This window comes from Seriola lalandi, unplaced genomic scaffold, assembly GCF_002814215.2.
Source record: "Seriola lalandi dorsalis isolate HSWRI2012SDOR001 ecotype SW California unplaced genomic scaffold, Sedor1 jcf7180002054256, whole genome shotgun sequence".
Lineage (NCBI taxonomy): Eukaryota > Metazoa > Chordata > Actinopteri > Carangiformes > Carangidae > Seriola > Seriola lalandi.
The window spans coordinates 522,625-549,013 of NW_019524809.1; the positions used below are offsets into that span (position 1 = coordinate 522,625).

Below are 26,389 nucleotides of genomic sequence, written 5' to 3' on the forward strand. Positions count from 1 at the left end.
TTATAGTGAGATAAACTGTCCTTCACAATCAAAACACACGTTAAAACAAATGAAGCTTGGTAATGTGGGACTATGGAGGAGGTTTACATTGACACTTTAGTTCAAGTGTATTCCCTTTAGCTTTCCCGCAGGTCGATGCAGATGATGCTGCTGGCAGATATTATGCATTGATGTACATGTGGAGTCTGATTGCCGTATGTTCCAGCAACAAATTATCTGTTAAGTGGCAGCGAGCAAATCCAATATTGTAAGTGACCCTAAGCCGTTTGGCTGTAGGCCTCCTGAGTAATTCAAAGGTGTTGAGGGACCCTGCATGTGGTACAGGATTGACCTCTTCAAGTCTGACACTGTATCCATCATTTACCTGTGGGAATTATCCCAAATCCTTCAAGTTTTAACCTGACTTTCTTCAGTGGGGAATCTGTAAGCATCTCAAGGGAAAAGTCAGAACGTCCAGATTGAAAAGCAGGATTAAAGATTTGTGTGAAAGATTTTCTTTATAGATATTAAATTCAGAATTGTTTTGCAATCATCATGACAGCTGAGATTAGAGATGTTTTCTTTCCCTACACTGGCTGTCTGTAGAGTAATTTCTCTTGCAGCTCATCTTATCAATATGCCATGCTGTGTCTTTCTGGAGGAGGGATACATTTGAATTTGTAAAAAGTACAATGCTAAAAGGAGGATTTATTTCTGAGGAGAATTAAGCAGTCTCCATTCAGAGTTTGCCTTATATTTAGCAGAAAAGCTCAAATTAAAATGTAAACTGCAGGACCAAACACCTCCCCTAGCTGACACAGTGCTAATGTGCTGGAACCTTAATCTGATCCATTCATTATGCTGGAGCTAATTACAATCTGCTCACTTTTACTTCCTGGCACTGGCACACTGGCTTGTTTTCAATTACATCTCCCAAAATAAGATTACAGCTTGCATTTTTATTTTGGGCGAGGAGGGCTGCATGGATTCATCTCCACCAGGTGATGACCATTATGTGAGTGGAGGAAGTGGAAGTTATTTTCCACTCAGTGTTGATTGGGTCAGGAGCTCAGAGTGGTGAAAAAAAACTGCATCCTCACTATACAAATTAAATTAAAGCCCTGTCCCTGGCCAACACTGTGTTGTACTCTCATGACATATATAATGCTGGGATCCTAAAATACAGTACAAGTCAAGGTTGCAGTGCACTTACTTCAAATTGTGCTCTAAAGAGGTTTCTTACTGTGATAATTTCTCCTTGGTTGGCTGAGGTTTTCATTAGTTCCATGAGAAACCTCTCCTTGGGCCGCATCATTGATTTAAAACCGAGAACATGAAGACTGGATATGACTGAGATATTGCTTTAAGGTGATCACTATCTCTTTTGATACGCCCTTAAAAACAAATGTTTCAGCTAACTGTTTCTGCAGATGCTGTTATGACTAGTAGGTATGGTTGTAGGAACAGATCAATGTTCAATGATCAATGAGGATGTAGCTTAATATCTCTGCAAAAGGGAGACAGGGAGACCACGCATCACATTGTCTCTTTGGACATAAAAATTGTTAGAAAATGAAGCGACAGTTACCATGAAGACAGAAAAAGATCAAGTCACCAACAGTACCACAACTGGAATTTCATTATTTATCAATTAAAATGGAGTTGAAATGAGTCACAATGGTAAGTTGTAGTAATTACCAATATTATTCTGTCACCACAACTCATTAGAATTTTGTTTGCAATTTAAATAGTTTAACTTAACTGAATTTGTAATGTACCTGCGCCCCTGAATGATGTATTCGAGTGGATGTTCAGGTTGATGCTGTTGGCTCCAACATAGAAAACCTGGTTCTTGGAAATGTATTGGTGGACATAATTGTAATTGTAACATCAGTTTTGTCATGGGGATTGGTTCAACCTGTGGAGAGGTAGCTATACTGGATCTATAAAGCAGGGTGTACAGTAAGTTCTTATCAGTGTTATGGATAGGTGACCTTTTGTCTGTTATGAAGCCCATGTGAGTCACATTCATGTATGAAAACTGATTTTTAATTTCATACATGAACGACAGGACATGTTACAGATGACCCAGGTAACAGACACAAGCAAGAATTCAATTTTTAAGCTACATCAGTGTAGCTGCGATAACAGCAGATAATCAGTTTGACCTGATGGAGATGCAGATGGGTTTAGCTGTGAACAGGGACATCTTTGTCTCTTGAATGTCATCTTACCTCATATTCACATTTTCTAGCCAACAGTAAGCATGTCAGTCTGCTCATTCTCTCAGTTTAATGTTCATCATTTAGATTTTCCTTTAAAGTTTCTGAAAATCTGCTTTAAAGTTTTTCTCTGAACATCAAACACTGAATAAGCTTCATCAAGAGTGTGTAGCTGTGGTTGGTTTAGATTGGGCTGACAACATAAGCAAACAACCCCACAACTCTCATTGCATTTTGATCCAAATGTTGGTGAACTCGGAACTCCCAACTATATGCCGTCAACATTATGTTATCGGGTTGTACGCCCGTTCATCCATCCAATCCTCGTGATATCGCAGAAATGCCCTGAGGGAATTTGTTCAAATTTGACAAAAATGTTGATTCTGACTCAAGGATGAACTGATTGGAATTTGATGGTCAAAAAAGACAAAAGTAAAGGTCATGTGACATCGCAAAACACATTTTTGGCCAAAACTCAAGAATTCAAAGTAATTATGACAAAAGTTCACACAAATGTCTAACAGGATAGAATGATGAAGTGATTACATTTTATATCCAAAAGTTCGAAAAGGTCAATTTCACGGTGACATCATAATGTTCTGCAAAACACTTTTGGCCATTATTCAACGCTGTAACTCATGAACAGAAGGAGAAGCTGTGACCATATCTGGCAATTGGTTGGTTACTGAACTGGTGACACCAATCTTGGTGCCCACCTTCAGACTGTGGTGACAGTTTAAATCTTCTGTGCTGCTGGGGTGAAGATGTGTGTGAAGCCTCCACATTTTAGAATTTGTTGCATCTCTGCAGCAAAATCCACATTTGAAGCATTGTCTGACATCAGAATCAGCTTTATTGGCCAAGCAATTCCTCAATGAACTCACACACTAATACAGTTAAGACACAGCAGAACAACAACAGCAAAGCTGAACAAAGTCAAGTCTAATCAGTTTCATTTATACATTCCTATATCACAAATCAGTCTTTCAAAGTCTTCACTACGTATATTTATGAGTCTGGACAGACATGAACCCCTAGCTGGTAATTGCAGTTGCTAGTTTACAAAAACAATTGCAGAAATCTGACAGAAAATTTTATGTTCAAGTATAGTAGGAGCCCATCCATATTACTATAAGAAACCTTAAATTTTCGGTGCATTTTCAAATGAAAATCCAACTGGGGGAGTTTGAAAGACAACAGCATTTACCAGCCAGCAGGGTGTAATGAAAAGATGCTTGTGAGTCATTGTGGGAAGTGTAGGATACAGTGTATTAGGAGTTTAGAATCATTCTAGAGACTAAAACTCATAATATCTCAACCATTAAAAAATGTCTTTGATTAACCCCCAAACTTCAAGCAGTATAAATCTCTGGAGTACAATTTAACAATGCTGTGTGCAGCCAGGCATTGTGTTTTATCTGCTATTGCTCTGTACAGCAGCAGTGCCATAACTCAGGACACATGTTACAATAACAGTAGGTGGGAAGCAGGTCTGAGCCCCGTCAAGAGGAAGTCTGTGGTACATATCTGGTAACAGATGTTGTGTGGGAGAAGAATAAACATCTCCTCCTACCTGCATATGCTGCTGACACAACCAGTGTCAACAGACAGCAGGATTGCTGCTCCCCCCCCCCCAACCAGGCTGCTATTTTTAGCAAGCCCACCCTCTGACTTTTAGTCTGCCTTTGATCACCGCCATGGCAGAAACCCTTGTGATGACTCATGCAGATAGGCTCCCATACACTGGCAAAAACAGGCTCACTCACACACTCATACACACGTCGTTCGGTGGGTCATGCAGAGCGAGCCAATGTGTGTTTAACACTAACCCAATGTGATTGGTCAATTTAGTTCATGAGCACAGTAGCATTTTGTGCAGATTTAGTGTGTCTTTCCTGTGACATTCAGTATATTCAGAAATAAATCCATCATACTCCCTGGGCTCGGGTGTTGGCTCATTTTTCAGGAGGGATCTGGTGGAGCGAGGTGGTGCACTCGCAACTCCAGTTTGATTTGGAGGTTATGTTTGACACAAGGAATCACATTTCACAGTGACAGTTGCAAGCTGGCATGGATTTGGGCTATACTTAATGGATATAAACAATGTTTGACTTGCTAATAGTTTGACTGACTGGGATGGAATGATGCACAATGAAGTCTTATGCCCCTGCTATATCTTCCCCTGTGAGCCTTGTTCACATGTGTCCTGTCGTCACTGACAGAACTGACCCCCAAGCATCACTATTGCTGTTACTTTACTGGAAGCATCGTGGGACATGTCGATAAGCGGTTCCACTGCTGGATGAGGTGGTGGAGTTGTAGTTCATTCAGTAGATATTTTTATTATGTTATTAACCTTATACACATGCATACAATTGCAGTAAGTTCAAAAACATGAAATTAGTCAAAATACATACATTGCTCTTCATTATGAAATACTAACAAACCACTGTTTTACTTTCATTTAAAATCTACACTTCATTTGCTTTTCCTGTCTCCTTTTCAGTTTAATAACATGGAGTCCTCTGAGGAGGCTTGAGAGCAGTTCATGCCAACATGTCAAAGGCATTCACTTTGGAGTGTCAATTAAGGTGATTTTGTAGTGCTGATGGGGGGATGAGGAAACCCCAGACAGGCCTGTTTTCATCCACCCTGGAGCACATTGTTCAGCTGGTAGATAAGCGCAATTGTGTTCGAGCTGCCACAGCAAACAAATACACGCCTTCAGGGTGGAGAGAATTGCAGGTAGTTTTTGTTTTTTCTAGTGGAAAGCAGTTACCAAGGGAGGCAGGTAAAAAATGCAACTGTTAAAAATCCGAAGCAGCTTTGCAGCCAGTGCCCAACCCCGCTGATGGACTTGTGATCTCTGGGAGAGGAGAGATTAAGATAGGAGCAAAAAAAGGAGAAAGTGGTTTGCAGTAAACCAAAAACAGCCTGTTCTTTATAACCACCTGCCCACTATCTCCATTAACTGTGAGATCTAATATAATGATTCCAGCAGAATCATTCATCATTGGCAGAGACACTGACGGTGTACCGTAGCCTTTTTTTGTTTACAACATCTGAACATCACTCAAATACATGATGATGATAATGATGATGATGATGATGAAGTAGACAAACAAACACCTTAGTCTTTGCATCATTTACACTGATGTCTGAGGGGAAAAACTAATTAAAAAAACAACCCATGATCCAGAATTGAATTAAACACAGTAATAAAATAAGATGATGATGAATTTAATAGGAAACATGCTCAGAACTACAGTGAGGTTTGGTGCAGATTTTTTTGTGGTGTTGCAGCTCAATAAAATATGTTAAGTCTTTTCTAAAGAGGAGATGTGAACGGAAGTGTGGTCACATCAGGCAGAAAAGGCCTGGCTGCACTGTTTGTTTTGTATTATTTGTATAACCAGTGTTTGTCCGCTATGCTGTTGCCCAAACAATAACCACTGTAGCAGAAACTGGGTCGAATTTTTAAAACTTGGTCTATTGCTGAATTTGTGTGTGTGTGAGGCAGTGTACTGTAGCAGATTGGAATAACTGGTCTTCATGTTTTCTTATAAAACGAAATTGAGCCACATGATCTGATGAAATAATCTCCAAGTTTCATCAGATTTTTTTCATGTATGTCAGATACATTTTATCAGTTCTTAACTCTCTATAGTTGCTTCTGATTTAGGTCAACAAAACAACAACTCAAAAACAAACTGGCTCTTTCGGGTCCTGTGGTTGTGGTTGAGACTGATGAATTGTCATGACCTTAGTTTCTTTTCTTTCGTCTGATTGATTTGTCTGAATCTTTCGGTTTTGATTAAATGCAGAATCCAGTGACTAGAAACTAGGAGAAAACAAACTGAACTGTCTCATACCTCCTAAAATTAGAGAAGCTATTTTTTTTCCCACTTTGTTCTTTCTCCTCTGTAGGTAGGTTGTTATAATTAACCATACAACTCCAATTCACAGCACAGTTCTTCATAAATGTTGTGTGTTCAAAGATGATACATTTAGCTGAGTCTGAGCTGAATTCCCATCAGAGAAAACATGTTGCTTTTCTTTTTTTTACAATCTTCTTCACTAAACCGTAACTAGTGTTGCACATTGTATACATGTCTGGTTTCATTTGAAAGCAGCTCTGTGCAAGATTTGCTTGAAATGTAAAAAGAAAAGCAATGAGCCTTTGTGTTATTGGTAGTTCAAATAATTTATGTATGTCTTTAGACATTCAAACAATTCTGGCTGTGAATAAACAGAACTACAAGTCAAAACTGGCTTTACTTATTATATCACAAGCAAGGGAGGAATTCAGTACAGCGTGGATTTTCTTAGGATAAGGAAGGTCATGTACTCACTTTCATGCAGACACTGTCAGATGTCAGAAAAGGTAAACTTGGAAATTAGCTCTGTTTATAAAATCTAAGTTAATGAGGCCAGAGAAAATGAATCTATGCTTTTGAATTGAGGCATTGTGTTTTGCCATTTGTAGTTTTTTCTTAAATACTTTGCTTCATTATTGTCCACTGTATGAACCTGTAATAGAAACTGATAATTGTTACCTCCACTTTTTTCACCTGTGTTTGTTTTTCATTAAATTATATGTCAGCAGGATTACGCAAAAAAGTATTAAACCGATTTGTACCAAACTTGGTGGAGGGAGGGGGATGGGCTAGGAAAGTATCAATTCAGTTTTGGTGCAGATTTGGTTAAGAGGGCAGATCCAGGAATTTTTTTTATCACTTTCCTCACATCACATTGTGATATTTAGAACTTGATGGAGGGATGTGTTGTACTGAGCACTGTTCTGGTTGTAGTTAAAAGTTGATATCAGTAAAAGTCTGTGTGAAAAGCCAGGCCTGAAGTTTGGCACTTCACAGCCGCTTCGTTAGCAGCTGCACTTGCTATTTTTCTGTTCTCACCACTCTGGAATGACCAGAATCTGAACCACTTCTTGTTCAGCTTGTTTAGCAAAAAGCTCAAAGGGAAAGAGTTGGACCGTGGAGACCTTAGCATCCCTCTGCTCTGACCTCTATCCATCCATCTTCTCTCCTCCCCTTTTTCTCCCTACTCCCACATTGCACATGACTGGGCTGTGCCACCATAGCAACTACTCCAGAGCTCACTCACTTTTGTGGACAGAAGAAATGCTTTTGTGATTGCGTTGCAGGGCATGTGGAGGATCGAGCTTGACGCGCCCGCTCCAACCTCTTGCACCTCTGCCACTGAACTTATTTAGAGGCATGTTTGAAATGTGGTATTGTGACATTTGGAGTGACAACATAGTGCGCAGCTTTATTCACTTTGTTCTCACCCAGTCATTGTAAGACACTTGGAAGGAGCTGCCTAGTCTCGCCAGTCTCCTTCAGGATGTCCTAAAACTCTGGGATCTTGGGGATATGAACCATGCATTTTGTTTTACTCTTCTGCTCTTTTTTCCCCTCACTGCTGTTCAAAGGCTCCAGATCATGTGATCTAAGACTGCTCATCACATAAAAGTGTGAATCCCAAATTACTTTTATACATCCTGAGACTGTAACATAGCTCTACTGTAGGGTTTGGGATTTTACAAAGCAGCAGTCTCAAAGTAAGGGAAGGTACGTGATGCTCATTTCATGGGTGCTGATTTTGCCAATCAGGCTCCAAACAAGTCTGTCAGAAACCTGTGACTGAAACAAGCGGTGAAGACTGTTGCCCTCTTCAGTGGGTCTTGTGACAGTACAACATATTTTTAACGGTAGTAACAGTCTGTTGTGTTCTGTGTTACAGTGTGGGGTACAGAAAGTGTGACTGCTTTGTATGGAGAGAGCATTGTTATACCATGCAATGATGGAGCTCCTGCACCAGAAGATCTGATGTTCATCAAGTGGAAATATGTAAGTCAAAACCGACAGAGTCAAATGAATATCTAAAAAGATTTGACAGTTTTTTCCTTCCCTCAAGTGAATGAACAGAGTTTACAATGTCTCACACTGTGGTAGTGTTCAAGTGATGCACAGTCAGACTAGCTCTCATCTTTTACCTCTAATGCTCCTCTTACATTTAGTTTGTATTAACAGAGGAGCTCTCTAAGGACAACAAAATCATTATTACATTCTGTGTATACCATGATTATATAAGATACAGTATATAAGATAAGTCCCACTGTCCCTGTAATTTTTCCTCATCCAGAATATCTTTCATTATTAAAAAAGGGCACATGCAATTTTCAAATACCAAAGCATAAAAAAAAATAAACACATGACATTTCACTAAAATCTGACACAGTGTTATTTAACAGTGTGTGCATTGTCTGAGTAACATTTGTTTTTCATGGTGTTACAGCTGTGATCTTAGGATCTTACTGTAAGATGTATTCTGGAGGTTTGCTTGATAACAGGTTTAACACTGTGTCCTCGACTGTTTGTACATCTCTGTAAACTAAATCAACTATAATTATGTTTGAGGAATAAGAAACTGTGATGCACAGATTTACAACATCAGCACACCTTTTCTGTCCTCTGTGTCTCCTTTTTCATCTGTTCTCTCGCTTTAGGAAAGGGACGATGGAACTGCTGGCGATCTGTTGATCAAACAGGCTCGCAGCGACCAGCCCACAGTTCAGGCTACAGACAGTTACGCCCAGCGTATCAGCATCAATGACAAGTTCAGCCTGCTCATCACCCAGGCCTCGCTTACAGACCAGAAGACCTTCACCTGCATGGTGGTGTCAGAGAGCAACCTCATGGAGTATCCTGTAACCGTTGTTGTTTACAGTAAGTTCATTGTCTAATTCACCAGTTTATTTTTATTGATATTTTTGAGCAGTGGCTGACATGGACGACATTATACCTGTACATATAACAGGTCTTTCAGTGACATCTGTGATGAGTTACATGTCAGAGGCACACATGTAATGATCATATTGCAGACTTCAAGTTCAGTGTCTACTTGTAGTTTATAATCTTGATCACAGCCATGAGTATTTGAAACAGATATTCACCCGCAGCCATGTGTTTTTCTGGGATTTTGTCCAGACAAAAGAGCAGAAGATCTTCTGCTCCAAAAATGTTTATTAATTTTTTTCTTTCTTTGCCAAAATGGAAAAAATAAAGGACAGCCATTATTTACCACACTGCCTCCAGAATTTACCCAGTCCCTGAATTACACCTTGAACTTATTTCAATATTAGACTCACAACAAATCATTTCATTTTCTCAGTGTGGCTTTGCCATATGTCATCCCACCATCTTCAGATATCTCCAGGCCCGAGTCTCTCTCATCTAATTAATCAAAAATGATCAGTCAGCCACGATATATAATCATTCCACTTAATGACAGGCAGTAGGAAGATCTGCATTTTTAAATGGAAATTCTTATTCCTGTTGTAGCCTATTTTTCTTTTACAGTCTAATGTTTTTTTTCTCTTAAAAAATGTAAACAAACAAAACAAAAGTCCCTGTCAACATACAACATGTTACGAATGATCTGATAATTCTCTTTCACTTGAAGGTTCAGTGCCATGAGCTTTTACATTAAAGTTTATGTATAAGAGTAATTGAATCTGATAATGTCGAACCTTTAACATTTAAGTAAAACTTCAACATGACATGAATCTGAAATGATCATCTTTGAGATGAAAAGATCCCTGTAATAAATGTATCCCTCATTTATCATCTCCTGTGCTCAAAGATTTTGAAATCAGTTAAATATCAGTGCTAGAAATGAGCCAAATTATCTTATCGCTCTCCAGGAGATTTTACCTTTCAGTCATAATGTGTCACAGCTGAACTAAGACTTGAACCCAAATGCACAACTCCAAGACAAAGTACCAATTAACAATATTTTAATAACAAAGTAGGAAAGGAAATTCACTCTAACAGAGGAATATATATTCAAAGTACCCAAATAAAAATCACTCTTTCGAGGAAATCCAACAAAAAATTCAGGACACAGGTAAAGACAAAGTACCAAAATAATGTACAGCAGGACTATGGCAAAACATAACATTGAATTCAAAGCCTGGCATGGGACAACGTGGCTGGCGTGGTGCTCCAGCAACACGACAAGACAAACTGGCACAGGACAAAGGGAAACGCAGACTATATACACACACAAGGTAATGGGAAACAGGTGGAAACAATCAGGGCGGGGCAGACAATCACACCTGAAACGAGATGAGTGTTAGGTTTTCAAAATAAAACAAGAAGTCACGAGACAGACAAAACTAAACATAACTTAACGTCTCTTCATGGACATGACATAATGACTGTGTAGAATAGATTATGACAACAATTAACATGTGAGCAGGACCAAACCGATGGTCCAACGTAATGTCTCATCATTTTATGTTTGTACACTCTCAGACATGATTAAAAACAAAAAGCAGTATAATTCTATCAAAGATGAAACTGATTAGAAGATTTATTATTTTCATAGTGAGAGACGGAGGTGCCTGTCTCATCCTCAAAATCATCATCAAGGCTTTCAGGTGTAAATTATGTTTTTAAATCAGGGAGAACGGAAAATACTCCTCTTACACCACATTATTATAGATTATTATATATTATTTTATATTTTATATTGTTACATGTTTTCACAGTGACACTGCTCCCTGCGTCACATGAAGTGACAAATGTTTTGTGTATTTTGTTTCATAACAATTGTAACTTAAATAGACAGATGAATGTTACTGTTTGTGTTACATACAGTCTCTGAAAAGAGCTGTTGATCATGGCACTTTAGTAAAATAAAGATATTGGCCTACAAATACTATAATCTTGTAAAACAATAATATTTAATCTTCTTCAAATGAACAAACTAATGCAGACTCATCAATCTCATCATCAATTTTGTGAATATTTTGGTGTCATGTCCATTAAGTCATTTATATAAACATAAAACCATTAGCACTGACTAATAAACCAAAAACAATTACATTTGTAAAGCTTATTCAGAGTTAAATGGGTGACAGCCAGCTTGGTTTTAATTACAATTAAATCAACAATAAAACTGTTATTCACTGTGGATTTGTCCCTTTAGGAAAAACAGTTCAGAATCTGAGTTTCTCTCCCCGCAATTCACTTCAATCACTTACAAACCCAAGGGTGAAATAAAACATGAAGAAAATAGCTCATCAGGCCTGAGAGAGAGTCTTAGGTTGTAGTTAACTGGGGGCAGGGTGGAATAATGTCCAACAGCTCGAATATTAACAATGCAACAAGTTTGCAGCTAAGAATTTATATTATTGGATTGTCTATTGAAATATTAGTTCATACATTGAGATTTGTTTTCTGTCATTGTGTACTTTGCTAAATTATATTTTGATGCTTTGGCAACATTGTTTTTGAAACTTTTATGCTAATAAAGCACATTTGAATTGAATTGTTTCCAGTGGTTAAAGTGAAAAATGCCCCCGGGGGCACATCGTATCAGCCAATTAATTAATTATCACTAATCAATGTTAATTGTTAGAGTAATTGATTTGAATTGAATCTGAAGCCTGATTCTCTCCTACTTTGTTTGCAGAGAAACCATCGTCAATTCAGATTATGGACAAGAGTGAAGCGTTGCAAAGGGACAAACCAACAACGGTAAGAGTCACTGCAGCCTTTACTTTGTAGTCTTTGTAGTGTGCTGTATAGAGGAGGTGCGAAACTGTCCTATTACACCACATGAATTCTGCATGGCATCTGTAGTGCTCATGTAAATATATAAAATCTTTATCCACTCAGAAAACTGCTGTTTGTCAGTTGATTAAGCTTGTGAAGTTTTTTTTTTTTAGAAATTAATTAGCCTGTTGTCCAATTAGCTGTTTAACAAAGCCTAAGGCAAACACATCTTTGTGTTTAGGAGCAGCAAATCACTGTGTGACCATTTCAGTCTTATTTTTTATTATTACAGTCTACCTTTGAACAAAGGTCACTTGTGGTTACTATAAAAAAAAAAGCTTTTTCATGAAAAACCACAACAGATGTTGGAATGTGACAGCGTTTGTCTCTGAGCTTTAAGAAAAATGCGAACGTTTCAAATTCAAACTAATTAAGACTCATAGTTAAACAGCTGGCGAGAATTCCTGTCCTTGTTTTGCTGTCTCTGTTGTGTCTCAAATTCACTCTACTTTGAGAATCTGTTGGGAAAAAATTTGAAAACTGTTGGAAAGCAGGGCTGAATATCCACAGCGCTCATCGGCCTCATTTCTCTAGCAAGCAATGCACATTTCTTCCAAAACATGTGGCACATACACATTTATTATGGATCAAGTGAGTACTGCTGCCTCCATTGGTATTCCCACCTTAAAATTCAAGTGCTATTGAACAGCAGTAGGGGAGAGAGATAGGTAGAGATGTGGGGAATACGATTGAAAAAGAGAGAAAAAGTGGAATTGGAAGAGAGGGATTTAGTTTTGATAACATGCACAAAGGATGATGGAAGGCTTGGTTGTTTGATACTCAAGTGGAATTCTGAACCTGATGAACCTGAACTGTGCTGTACTCAGCTGTGGAGTAGCAGAGTTTGCATTTGTTGTTTTTTTGTTTTTTTTTTCTGGCTTTTTGTGCCTTTATTGATAGTGCAGTAGAGAGAGACAGGAAGGGGAGGCAGAGAGAGGGGGAATGACATGCAGGTAAGGGCTTGTCTGATGCGGGACTGCAGCGAGGACTGTAGCCTCTGCACATGTTTTTTGTTTTATTGCCAGTGTTGTTTTTGAAAAGCAAAATCAGGCTGCTTCTCAAAGATGGAGTGATCCAGTGTTGTGACTGCAAGGACTTTTAGACTGTAAATCAAAATGAATAAGCAATTTGAAAAGGAAGCATATCATTATTTTACAACTGTACTGGTTCACAGCAGGAGTTTTACTTGTTGACAAACACAATTTATCTACTTTATTATAATGGACCCACTCTATTGGTCCATGACAAAGCATTCCTGCTGGACGGCTGCTTGCGTGTGACATCTGCATAGATAACAGCCTGATTCTGTATAACTATATTACAGTCTTGTAAAATATCTTCCTCAAGGGAACAGAAGTCACAGTTACATTTCCACAGTTCACCCTGGCACATGTTGAGTGGTTCAACGTTAACACGCTCTACATCCAGACAAGTTTAAAAAAGAAGTCCATTAATTTACAGTTTTTCTCAATTGCTTTGATGCAATTCATAAGTAACGCCATTCTCACCACTCTTAATGCAGTTCTCAAAACAGTTAATGCATTTCTCAAAACACTAAATCACCTGTGCAAAAGCCTCTAAAACAATCAAAACCTTGTGGCCTTGCTCTTTCATACATATTTAAAGAAAGTTACAAACTGTTTTCATGAGTTGTCAGATGAAAAATGCATCAACACGATGAGAAAACATCTTTGGTAGTGAACTATGTGTGGACACGATGGAAGTTTGTACAAATACGATGAGAAATGTTAGTGTGTGTGTGGGGAAATGATGAACTGTTTTGAGAAATGCATTAAGAGTTGTGAGAAAGTAATTTCTGATGTGTGAATTGCATCAAAACAATTGAGAAAAACTGTATTCAGAGGCAGATGTACAGAAGAGGATTAGGGCCACATATGAATTATTTTTTTTGCTTTTAAGTCAGAATTCTAAAAAACAAAACAAAACAGGGGGACCTAATCTCCATACAGATGAGATGGTGTAGGCCACATTATGTTTTTTTAACATTGAATGTGATGGTGGATAATGCATTTAGGAAAAGCGTTATGATCTCTTGTTATGCCCTGCTCTTTTATGCTCTGCAGAGCCCTCCACCTGATCCCTCGTGTTCACTGTCTCAGCACAATTTAGTAAGAAGGTTAGAAGGGCGAGTCAAAAGGAATTCAACTGAAGAATAATACTTAGTAACAGTTACATACTGTAGCTTTAAAACATGTATATAAAGAACTACAATTTTCCACCATGTAGTTGTACGCCTCCACCACTCAGACTAGTTTCAGGTTACATCCCTGTTTATCCAGAATCATAAAATATATGCCGCCGGCTCTGGCTGTTGCTGGCGTGGAGGCATAAGAACATACATATGCACATGCATGAACAAACATGAGTAAATACCTACTAATAAGTGTGTACGACTGTTCTTCTTGACATAAGACATGTTTGTGGTGAGTCACGTTTCTTCTGTGATACAGGATATGAAACCAGGTGGTATGAAAGTTCTTGTGATTCCGTCCTTATCTGGTTCACACACAGCACATCTCTGCTGCATTTGCTGACCTTCAGTCTTAAAGATGTAATGAGAGTACTGAGACAGAGAGACAGTGTGCCTGTGAGCACAAAAAGTAATTCAGTCCTGAATGAAATGCTTGTTTGTCTTTTCTGGCATATATCCAACATTCTCCTGTTAATGTTAGAGAGCAGACATTAAATTTATACAACTCGAGGACAGAGAAATTAGAGCAGCTTGAACATGAGGTAATGTTGAATTGATGTATTCTTGGGTAAAAATGATTGCATTATCATTTTAAGTTCAGTGCATAGATAAAAAAAAAAAAAGACTTAATGAGTGTGGAGACTTAAGTTTATGGTTTTCTGTTTTATAGTTTAATAGAATATGTTCTGTTTTGCTCAGGTGGGAACATGTGTGGCGACAGATGCAAACCCCGCAGTTACGATCACATGGAAGAAGAATGGAAAGCCCCTGGTAGCTGATGGGAAAGGTAACAAATCCCCTGCTGTTTTGCTGACACACCCAGAAACTATCCAGCAGTCACACAGTTCCACACATTCACACAAGATGCTGTCATAGATTCCTCTGGACAGTGAAAATGAAATCTGTCATAGTGATGTGTATTTACCCAAGACAGCAGCTTCAACAATACAAAAAAAACAAATGCATTACTCATTGTTGTTTACTTGTTATCAAAGGATGCAGTAATATAATATTTCATCCCGACTTGTCATCTGAATTTTACCAAGAAATAACAGTTGGAGCAAACTCTGTACAACAGTTTGGAGTTTGTATGATCCTGTTCTAGATCAGTCAGCGTCACCTTACAATAGACAATCACAGATCTGTTCCTAAAAGGCAACTTAGACTTCAAGGCTTTTCATTTGTGGCTTCCTATACCAACCAACCAACCAACCAACCAACCAACCAACCAACCAACCAACCAATCAACTGACTACAGACTGTTAATGCTCTCACTGTGTCTCCTTGTGTGTGTCTGTCTGTCTGTCTGTCTGTCCTTCACTCTACAGCCATTGTGATCACGCCCAGCATGAAGCTGGATCCAGCCACAGGCCTCTCCACCACCTCCTCAATCCTCCAGTATGCAGCTACCAAGGAAGACGTTGGTCCGATCTTTGCCTGCATGTCCACACATGAGCTGATTAATCAGGAGATTGAACTGGAGCCTTTACCCATTTACTGTGAGTCAAATACAGCACTGTCCATAACAGTATATAGTAGATCTTCTTCTCTTAATCACATGCAGAGGGCTGTGAAGAGGACATAGGGTAACTAAGATATAGTTACACTTGCAACACTAGTTTGCATTTGCAACATACAAAAATAAAATGCATCCAGAATACACTATGATTCAAGATAAGAATTATGCTCCACAAGATTCTTTCTGATTTATGTCATTAAAGGCTGAGTTGAATTAATTGAATTGAATGAACTGAGTGAAATACTGACTTTACAGTTTGTGAAGTGTAAACTGCTCTGATTATACACGTCGTGAGAGGGTAATTTAGGCTCTGACATGGGTGACAGTCCTCCAAGGCACCTTTAGTATAGCCAGAGTTGTCCTTATTTCCAAAAATGGTAGCACACCAATTTCAAGGCTCTGGAAAGTGCATGTAATGGTGACACGGTGAACATGCTGTGGTTGGGAACAGGGAATTACAGTCTGTGCAGTCAATGTGTTCCTGATCACATCCATGAACTCTGAAGAGCAGATGAGGCTGGAATCAATAAATGAAAGCAGGGATCTTGGGAAGCTTCAGCAATTGCAAGTTCATCGGGGAGTTTCCAATTTGTAAGATACTGAAGCTAGCTTTCTATTCTTCTACTCCTTTCTTCCCTTGATTTGATCACGGAACTTCTCAGATCCATCGGAGAATGTCAACCTTGAAATTCTGTCGAAGAGACCCATTGTAGAGGGAGGTAACGTGACGTTCAAGTGTCACGCTGATGGCAACCCTCCACCCAGCTCCTTCTTCTTCCACATCAAGGTCAGTACCAGGTCACACACACACACACACACCCATCACACACACACACACACACACACACTCACACGCACACACACACACACACACACACACACACGCACACGCACACACACACACGCACACACAAGGCTAACTACCATTTGTTATTGATGGTCACATTTCAAGTGTTGAGTTTTAAGTTATTGCTTTGGAGTTTTAAAAGTCTTAATTAATTACAGTAATTAACTAATTAATCTCACCTTAGGTGCGAACATTTAATTTGAAATAATTAGAGCTTCTTTTTCAATTGCTAACAAGCATTGGTCAATACTGAAGCCACTTTTTCCAAACTCTTCATACGGTCTGCATTAGCAACATGCATCTTGGCCAAACAGTTCATCTCACCTCCAAAACTCACTCAAACCATCAAAACACTTCATATGTCTCAAAATAAGCTTGTTCAACCAGAACCTGACAACAATTCTCACTCAGCATACGTTGTCACTCATAACACACTGACTTAAAGTCAGGCAACAACATGTATAGTATAATAACTCATATTGTACAGTACTGTGAGGGTTCTAGTTTTTGCCAGGTTGAATCCAGCCTCATCCACAAAGATGAATGTATGTACAGTTTACCTGGACTCCATCTCCATTACTCTGTGAAATACAGTAAATCCAGGGTTTTACAGTACTCTACATTATACATAGCTGTGTATGTACCCTGTTTGGTTATTGAACAGACATCTTTCCTGGACATACCGAGTTCTTTGACACGAGAAGAGGTTAACACTACAAAATAAAACAGGAAACATGACGAAAATCCAGAATGTTACAGTAGATGCGTCTGTACCGTCTGTAGTAGTGCGGCGTGTCGTAAAACTGAGCTTAAACTTTTGTTCACTCGCTGGAGTGAACGGCATGTTGAATTGCAATTTGGGTGCAAAGGTGAAAATGTGTCTAGAGTTTTGGAGACATGAGCTGAGGTTTTGCTCTATTATTGTCAGTTTCAAAAATTTAGCTTTCTGTCTCATTTTGGTGTGTTAGCAACTGAGAAAAAGCTATTACATTTTACTGTAAGAATTGTCCAGAAAAGCCAGGATTTTCTATGTTTTTCAGTATGGTTACTGCAGAAAAGCATGAAATTTGCCATCATTCTGTTTTGCATGTGTTTTTAACAGTTTTGAAAACAGTGTGTTAGCATTTGAAAAATATGCTACAAATATAAAGTGTTTTGCTGGTGGTGGAGTATGAATAAGAAAAGAGTTCATGGAATTTGGAAAATGTGGTCATTGAATGCGTTTTGTGTGAATGCAATGAAAAATTATTCACAGTTTGGTCCAATAGACCTCCATTTCACTGAGTTTGGACAATGTGACTTGACTTAGCATGTATATACATATTTTTTTATATATATATAAGCAGACCTCCTCATTGCATTCTTCTTTCAAAGAATGATTCCTGTCTTCATCCTTCTTTCTTCCTGTCTTTCTTTGTGTCTTTCTCATTTCTTGATACTATATTAGAATGACAGATGCTGACAATGCCTCTCTCCTCTCCATGCTCCTCCTCCTCTTCTCTCTCCATCAGGGCCAGAAAATGCTGGTGGAAAATAACACGTACACTTTGACTAACATTACCAGAGAGGCTGCGGGTGAATACAAATGCTCCCTGTCTGACAACGAGGACCTACAAGCTTCCCAAACCATCGATGTTGGCTGTGAGTACTCATGACACATGCAGAGCGTTAGGCAAGAAGCCACTGCTGCAGCAAAGACAAAAACCTCCGACTGCTGTCCTCACTGCGCCTTAACTTCTTATACAGTATATAACAAGGCGAAGCAGAGTAATCAACTTTCAACTTTGAGAGCCCAGCCTGGCAGGGTGGCAGAGCATGGAGTACCATGCAGAGAGGAGGAGAATTAAATTATTAAGAAGAAAAACACAAATCTCACCAGCTGTAGCAGCAAATCATCATCTCAAGCCTTTACCCTCGCTGCTCAACAGGCATATGTAGGAGGTGTTACGCTGAAGCTCAGAGGCTTGTTTGTTTTAAACAAGACTGTTCTTAATGAAGGTTAATGGACAATTACGCTGTATTATATTAGAAAATACTAACAAAACGTTGTGACATCTGTTTGTTTTTTATTAATCAATGGTTTGTTACGATCAGGTTATACCATCGCTAGGATCCATGAATTTTAATCACTTTCCTTAACTTTGAGAAAAAGGGTGTTCTGTTTTCATTCTAGTTTATAGATGAGTTTAAATGAGGAGAAGTTGAATCATTTAGTTGACATAAAAGCTGAGAAAATTATGTCAGAAAGTGGACCTTGCGACATCAGTGTTGAATGGTTATGGCATCATAGCAGCTTTTTTGGCTCTGATAAGAAGCAGTAAAATGAATGCCCAGCTTCAGCCCACTGGTAGGACACCACAGCGTCATCATTTTTCTTTCTTGTTTTCTCAGACCTAGACCTGAGTCTGAGTCTCACTGGGAAGGTTGTGAAGACAGTAGGGGACACCTTCTCTGTGAAGATGGAGAAGAACGCCTCGGGTGATGCTAAAGTGACATGGGCAAAGGTAATGTGTACTGGAGCGGGGCTGTTGATTGGAAAAATGTGGCATTGAAATATAGAAGGATATGAAAGAGTCGACAAAAGCAGGATGTTTGTCCAACTTCTCCTGTCAGTAATCAAACCCGACAGCAGAAACTCACTCTGAACCTGTATATACTCTGTACAGAGGTCAGACACTGATGATTTGTTACTCCTTCAACACCTCAGGAGCTCAGTGGTAGAGCCAAAACATTTATTCTACATTTTCTGTCTGACAGAGAGCTGAGCCCAAACTACAAAAAAATATGATACATTGCTACACTGGATAGTAGATTTAGATTTATAAGTGTTCCTGAAGGGAAACTGTGTTCAATTTGCTTATCTGTCAGCAAAAAGTTTATATATCTGGTAAATTAAATATAAAACATACAAAGTAAGATAAGGTGACTCTCCAGTCTGTATCATACAACATTGATGCAGAGATTTGGCCTCACATTATGGTTGCTGTATTTCCTGTGACCCTTGACAGCAGAACTGGGCATAGAAAACAGATGGATAATAAGACTGACATCATGCATTCATACATTTACAGGATGTCCTTGGTAGGGCCAAGTGAAAATTACAGTGGATGAAAAAGGAATGTGTGTATTGCTGTTGTATTTAATCAAAGTTATAGGTACACTCTGCTTTAGAATGCATATGGATAGTGTGAATCTGGTTTTCAGAATGGAATAGCAGTGAAGAAGCCAGAGTTTAGCCAATTGACCTACGCTGATGCAGGACTCTATTTATGTGAGGTCTCCATGAGCGGTCTCACACGACGTCAGAGCTTTAAACTGGTCATTGAAGGTGAGTGAGAGTCCGTGTGTCTGTCTGTGTGTGTGTGTGTATGTGTGTCTCATTGTCAATTCCTCTGTTGGCTAAAACAAGTGGTACACTATAAATGTCTAACTCTTCACACTGACTCAACGAAGATTTAGTAATACAGTATCACTCCATCTGAGGCAGCTTGCATACTGTATCTGCAGTGTCAGGTGCATCTCTCGTTAATTACTGAAGCTCGTTAAGATCAATAAGGACTCCAGTCAAGATTCAATCTGTTCTTCTGGAAAAACCTCATAACATTTATGAACCTAGTTTCCATTACTTGAAATACCTGTGTGTGAAATGTTATGTCATAAGAAAACAATGGTGTCTGCATCAGGGAAGCCTGTGATCACCGGCCTGACCAAACACCGCCCTGATGACGCTAAGCACAAAGTTCTTACTTGCGAGGCTGAGGGAGTGCCAGAGCCCAGCTTCCAGTGGAGTGTGAACAGCACAAACGTAAGTGTCGGAGGGTGCGTGTGTGTGTGTAGTGAGTGTGTGTGTATATATGCGAGATGTGTCAAGTTAGGCTGGTGTTGGAGGGAAATTAGCTCCAGCAAAAATAGCAAAATGAAGCAAAATATCAGCAAACAGTGCAGTGTGGTGCGATTAAAGTGTTATTTGAGGATCCTGTCAGAGTTTGCATCTGGAATGGTTTAATATTAATTATGTTCAACAACTAATGTTAGCTGACACATCACATAACAAGGTAAAGTTATCAAAGGAAAGTCTACATTACTAACTAGTTGACTAGCCGTTTAATACCTCCGTACTCTGACAGCAGTGAGTGACAACAGAAGCCCTGTTTCTGCAAACACACATTACATTACTCCCTGGGCTGATGGGTTGGTCAAATTAAGCTTAGCTAAACTCAATCAGGAAGACTATCTCTATTCTCCCTCTCTCACCCCACTCCTTGTAATCAGCTGACTTCAAGTTCTCAGCAACCAATCAGATCTCGCCACGATCTCAACCAGCCAATCAAGTTGTCCCTATCATACTTGGATACCACCCCTCCCTCCCTGGCTTCTCTGTGTCCTGTGTGAAAAACCACTCAGAGCGACACGCCTGTGGATGAAGGAGGGAGACAATAAAAATGGACAGACAGCAACATCAAAAACGGAAGAAAGAAGGTGCGGAGAAGTTGCAAGCCCGAAAAATAAATTTACATGCAGAGGCCGCTGAGTGTGCCAAAATCCCACATATGTTTGCCTCAGGGGCCGCAACAGTCTCAACTTGTACGGCATCTTTCAGCGCCGTCGTACAGCAACAGGTGGAAGGAAGAGAGCAGACAGAGAAGCAGGAAGAGATGCAGGTGTGACAGGGAAGCACAGTGAGCAGGAGGAGAGTATAGCCAAAGTGGAAGCAGAAGGTAGCATACAAGTCAGGGAGTAACGCTGGGCTACTTTGTCTACTGTACCTATACAGTATCTGTATTTGCTTTATTTTTTATGTACTCTTTCCATTTTAATGGAATAGTGAATTCAGGATTGTATACTTGTATACTTCAATTTTATTGAATAATTTGAATTGATTGATAATTCCAGCAGAACTTTTTCTTTGCCAGTTCCTGGTACTTCTATTTGAGTATGGATATTGTGTACTCCACAGCCACATGATTGCCAGGGAGTCAGTCAAGAGCAAGTCAATATACTGGTACACTTGTCCATGGCCCAAAAAAAACCAGCTGTAGCACAGTATGCATATTTAAGGGGGCTGCAAAGTGTGGTGTAGTGGGTGGTATTCAACCGATTTAGAGGGGGCAGGTCCAGACCAAAATTGCCGGGGACAATTTTTTTGTCCCATTCCAGCCCTGCACACGCCCTAATGCAGAGAGACATTCGCGTTAGCTGACACCAACAATAAGCTGCAAAATGTCTCTCTCAAAGCCAAAGCGTCGTAAAGTTGACTATGAAAACTGCCAATTCCAAAGCGAATGGCCTGAAAAGTATTTATTTACTTTGCCAGCCGCAATGAGGAATATACCTGTGTCTTTATTTTGCAGCGAATCCATTGCTGTGATGAAAGAGTAAAATGTGAAGAGACACTACAGGTCGAATCATGGCTCATTTTGTGACAGTTTTCTCAAGGGCTCGGAGGAATGGAAAAGGAAAGTAAATGGACTGTTAGCATCTGTAGATCAGTAATTGTTCACAACTATATTGAGCTGTTACGGATGCCGTAGTTTCAGGAAGTAATCTGGTATCCTGTGCATGTGCGTTACTGGGTATTCAAGTCAACACACACGGATGTATGTTTGTACGGTCTCCTCTGCACTGTGGTTATTAAACCAAGTTTGAAGCTACACTACAAGTCTTATTTCGAAGCACATCTTTCCACAGCGTCTTTTCAACGGAGGCAGTGTGCCCTCGGTTGCTTTTGCATAGAACAAGAGAGAGCCATGATAGCATCTGTGCACATAGCATGGACACTAACCAGACAGAAGAGGCCCTTTACCGAGCCGGAGACCGTTAACGATTGCATGTTTGTGTAACGGTGCAATTTTAAATCTGTTACACTTGCAGTCATTGATGAAATGATTGTTGACAAAAAAGTCAAAGAAAGCAACACACACTAAAAAAAAGTGCCTCTCTCGGACACATTCACTCTTCGCAGAGTGAGCTACTGGCAAAAGATGTTGGACGGAAGATTTTGGAAAACCTGCGAAAAGCAAAGTTTATGTCTATCGTTGTGGATCTATCAACTGACTGTACCGACATGGCACAGCTGTGTATTTATTTGAGGTTTTATGATGGAGTGCGCTTTCAGGAGGAACTACTTGGGCTCGTTCCCTTGGAGGACACACTACAGGTGAACGGATTTTTCAAAAGATGGTCATGTTTTTTAATGAGCATAAGCTGGATTTACAAAAAGCTTGCTTGTTGGTTACGGATGGAGGTCCAGCTATGATCGGTCGAGTGCAAGGGCTGGTGGCCAGGTTGGCAGTCGTGCCCCGAGGACTTTAATTAATTTTAAAATTGTTATTTAATATTAATATTTTTAATATTAAATATAATTTATGATATCCAATAAATTTATAGGCAACCGAAGATCCAACATTTATGGTGTCCAGCCCATGAGGCAGAGCTCAGACCCAACAATATCAATATTCTGTGTGGCCCTCACAACCCCTGTGATTTTCTTATTTGGCCCACTTGCTACTGACGTTGAATAGCCCTGTGTCAAGGATCTGATGAGGCAGGGGTGAAGGTGAGAGACTCAGATGCGGAGGAACCAGTGTCAAAGAATTTATTTTAACCGAAGAACCAAAATCCATACATGGGTCGCCGCCACTGACAAAACAACCATCAAACCTCATCACCAACAATGATACATGACAGAGCAAGGGCTTTTTGAAGGAACGGAACTGATTAACAATGGAGAACAGACGGGGAAGCACACACAGGTGGGACACATCAGGGATGATTAACCAAAGGAAGCAAAACTACAACTCAGACACTGGGTCAACATGACTATCAAAATAAAACAGGAAGTGCACGGGGAAACAGAGCACAAGACAGGGAAGACTAAACTAGACACCAGAAACACCCAAACCAGAAACACTCAAAACCCAGAACAGAAACCCAAAACACAGAAAACCAAACCAGAAAACACTCAAAACCCAGAACAGAAACCCAAAACACAGAAAACCAAACCAAGAAAGTCCAAAAACACCAAAACCCTGGAGCCTCCAGGCTGAGACCATGACACCCTGCCCTAATGCATACGCTGCTTTTAATCTATTTTCCTCTAAATGGGACCATAATTTATTTATAAATAAAATAAATGATGTACATACAAATAATGTTGTATTGAAGAAAACTCAGATTAGCAATTGACACCATACACTCTTAGGTACATTTACTGAGATAATAATTAAGTGAGAAGTAGGGCATTTTCTTATACTTCAATGCAATCTGAATTTTCTTGCAACGGTGAAGTCGCCCCTGATGGTCAATTATAGAATGCAGGTTTAAGGCACTTCCGCATTGACTTTTCACTTTTCAGACCCGAGTCTATGTTCAAGGCAAGCCTGAAAAAAAAGAAAGTGATATTAGGTATAAATTTAAATATGGAATGGACATATATGTTTCAATTAATAAGAAAACATAAATAAACATATAGAATTTTAGATGTACACTGCTGAAAAAAATTAAGGGAAAGGTTCATCATAACAGTATAACACCAAGTCAGTTAAACTTGAGGGATATCAATCTGTCCATTTAGGAAGCACCTGTTTTGGTGCAAATGAAAGTGACAAGTGCAATGGAGAGGCAAAAGCAGGACAACCCCCAAAAGGGGAATGGTTTTGCATGTGGTGGTCACAGATAATTACTTTCTCTGTATCCTTCCTGACTGATTCTTCTCTAGTTTTGTATTTTGTGTTATTTATGTTGGTCTTACTGGCCTTAATTAACTGACCAGCACTTACAACACTCCCGGGTGCAATGCGCCTGCCTGACCCTGACTTTAAGACATCAATGGAAATGCAAACAATGTTGCATGTGAGGGAGGGTTTTTTTTTTTTTTTAATAGCCAAGCTAACCTTTCCACACTGTACAGGTGACATTCAGCAGAACACCATTCACTCTAATAAATAATGTACTTCTGAAGATATTCTGAAGTACTCCAGGCCTCATCTTAAGCAGGTCATGTTAATGATTCAGGTTTATTGGAAGAAGATTTTTAGGGCCAGAAGGGTGTGAAGACCCTATTGAAACCTCGTTTGTTTATATTTCTGCATTCAAAATGAGTTGCAGTGTCGGCAGAGTTCAGCTCCCCTGTGTGATGTTGACATTTGCAGTATTTTATTATTTTTATTTTAGTATCTGTCTTCCCAGCATCCTATTGTTCCCCATTAATAGCAATATACAAAATATTCAGTAGAATGGAAAAGTCCATAATGTGTGCACAGCTGAGAGGCTGCTGTGTGATATTTCCTTTGCAATTATTTCTGAAGCCTCTTATTTCTGTCTTTCTGCCCCTCCAGGAGGAGAGGTCTTACATAAACGGTAAGGCCACCCACAAAATCACAGTGATCCCAAATGTGAACCTGACTGTCAGCTGCAGGGTCAGCAACAAGCTGGGAGAGGACATCAAGACCATCGATGTTTCCTCTGGTAAGTTCCTGCTTGTCAGGAAGTTAGTTTGTTGGCTTTATTTTCCCAAATGTGGGAAATGAGAGGTGCATTAATGTAGCAAAGAACTAAAGTTACAGCTTTTCACTTGCTTTAATTAGACTAGACTCAGTAACATTAGTAGAAAACAGAGAGACCAATGAGTCAAATTAAACTTCACTCTGGATGCACCTTATTCAAGGTAGATTGGCCATCAGCTTTTCTGCTATGTACGAAACAAAGAAGCTGCCGGTGTCTTAATGATTGTGTTGCTGCCACTGTGACTCCACAGTGTTACAGTGGGTGTGTGACACCATTTGTGTCACACATTGGCTCTTTAAAAATGATTTGGTGCCAGCATTTTCTGTTATGTCATCAGGCGGCGTTGAGACACAAGTTTTAATTTTTTTTACACCACTTTAGTGACTTTTTTTAAATTTAAAAAAAGTACCTAACAACAAATCTAATGACAGGCTCTGTGAGAGACTAAATAAGAAAGGCAATCTGTCACTTCTAACATTACAGTAAATATAGCTGAAATGACAGCACAACCTTTAACTGTCTTTAACTGATGTGTTTGGTGTTTTTGTCACACAACGTCGTGATTATAAAATCAGGATTATAGCAGCAGCTTGAAAGTGACCACATGTAGTTTTAATGGGCCACATAGATAGATAGATAGATAGATAGATAGATAGATAGATAGATAGATAGATAGATAGATAGATACTTTATTTATCCCCTTGGGGAAATTCATGTCTGGCAACAGACATGAATTTCAGCAGAAAAACAGAAAAACGTGTAAATGAGAACAACTTCAGTTAGTTTTTACTTTCCCAGCAACTTTAGATACTTTACATTGAAAGTTGTTGTTCACAGCGGCTCCACAACAGTTTTCAACTATGTCATCTGTTTCACTCATTGACCACACACAGTCCAGACAGATACAAGGTTTTGACCAAGTCTTGTTGTATTATTTGTCATTACTAAGACAATCAAAGATCAATGGAAAAGCAATCAAATCAATTTAGGGGAAAAAAGTCAGGATTAATTCCTTCATTTAGGATGAATGAATTCACACTGTACCCCACCATACCATGTTTTCCCCAGAATTGAAGTCTCTATCAGCAGGCTGGAGGGTTTGTGATAAATGATGCAGTATTCTGGGTTTAGTGAAATAACACAGATCAGTACTCATCTGTTACAGGCACTATGTTTTTGGATGTGATGAGACTTTACTTTACTTTTTCCTCTATGTGAGACACTATATAATTGCCCTTTCATTCTCTACAATAGTTTAAACCTACTGTATATACAACAGCAGGAATTTGCTGAATCAACCTGCTGCAGAATGTGTTTATGTAAAACTTAAGCAGGCGCATCAGTTACACCGAATGCTTACATTATAGAAACTGGGATGGAAAACACAAAAAAAACCAAAAATGTTGAAAGGCCACGTCAAACACTTAATGCTACAGTGGTATCCTTTCATCTCATGCATAC

At 39.3% G+C, this 26,389-nt stretch overlaps 1 protein-coding gene across 3 annotated transcripts in view; it reads left to right on the plus strand.

Moving 5' to 3' along the window:
• Positions 1-26,389, plus strand: part of alcama (activated leukocyte cell adhesion molecule a) — a 55,206-nt gene that overhangs the window by 22,888 nt on the left and 5,929 nt on the right. For all 3 annotated transcript variants that reach the window (XM_023404774.2, XM_023404772.2, XM_087173560.1), the window contains exons 2-12: positions 7,965-8,071; positions 8,731-8,950; positions 11,703-11,767; positions 14,757-14,844; positions 15,386-15,556; positions 16,239-16,363; positions 17,935-18,064; positions 18,815-18,927; positions 19,628-19,751; positions 20,107-20,228; positions 24,760-24,889. In XM_023404774.2, the coding sequence (XP_023260542.1) occupies positions 7,965-8,071; positions 8,731-8,950; positions 11,703-11,767; positions 14,757-14,844; positions 15,386-15,556; positions 16,239-16,363; positions 17,935-18,064; positions 18,815-18,927; positions 19,628-19,751; positions 20,107-20,228; positions 24,760-24,889 (1,395 nt within the window). The remainder of the gene's footprint in view (positions 1-7,964; positions 8,072-8,730; positions 8,951-11,702; positions 11,768-14,756; positions 14,845-15,385; positions 15,557-16,238; positions 16,364-17,934; positions 18,065-18,814; positions 18,928-19,627; positions 19,752-20,106; positions 20,229-24,759; positions 24,890-26,389) is intronic.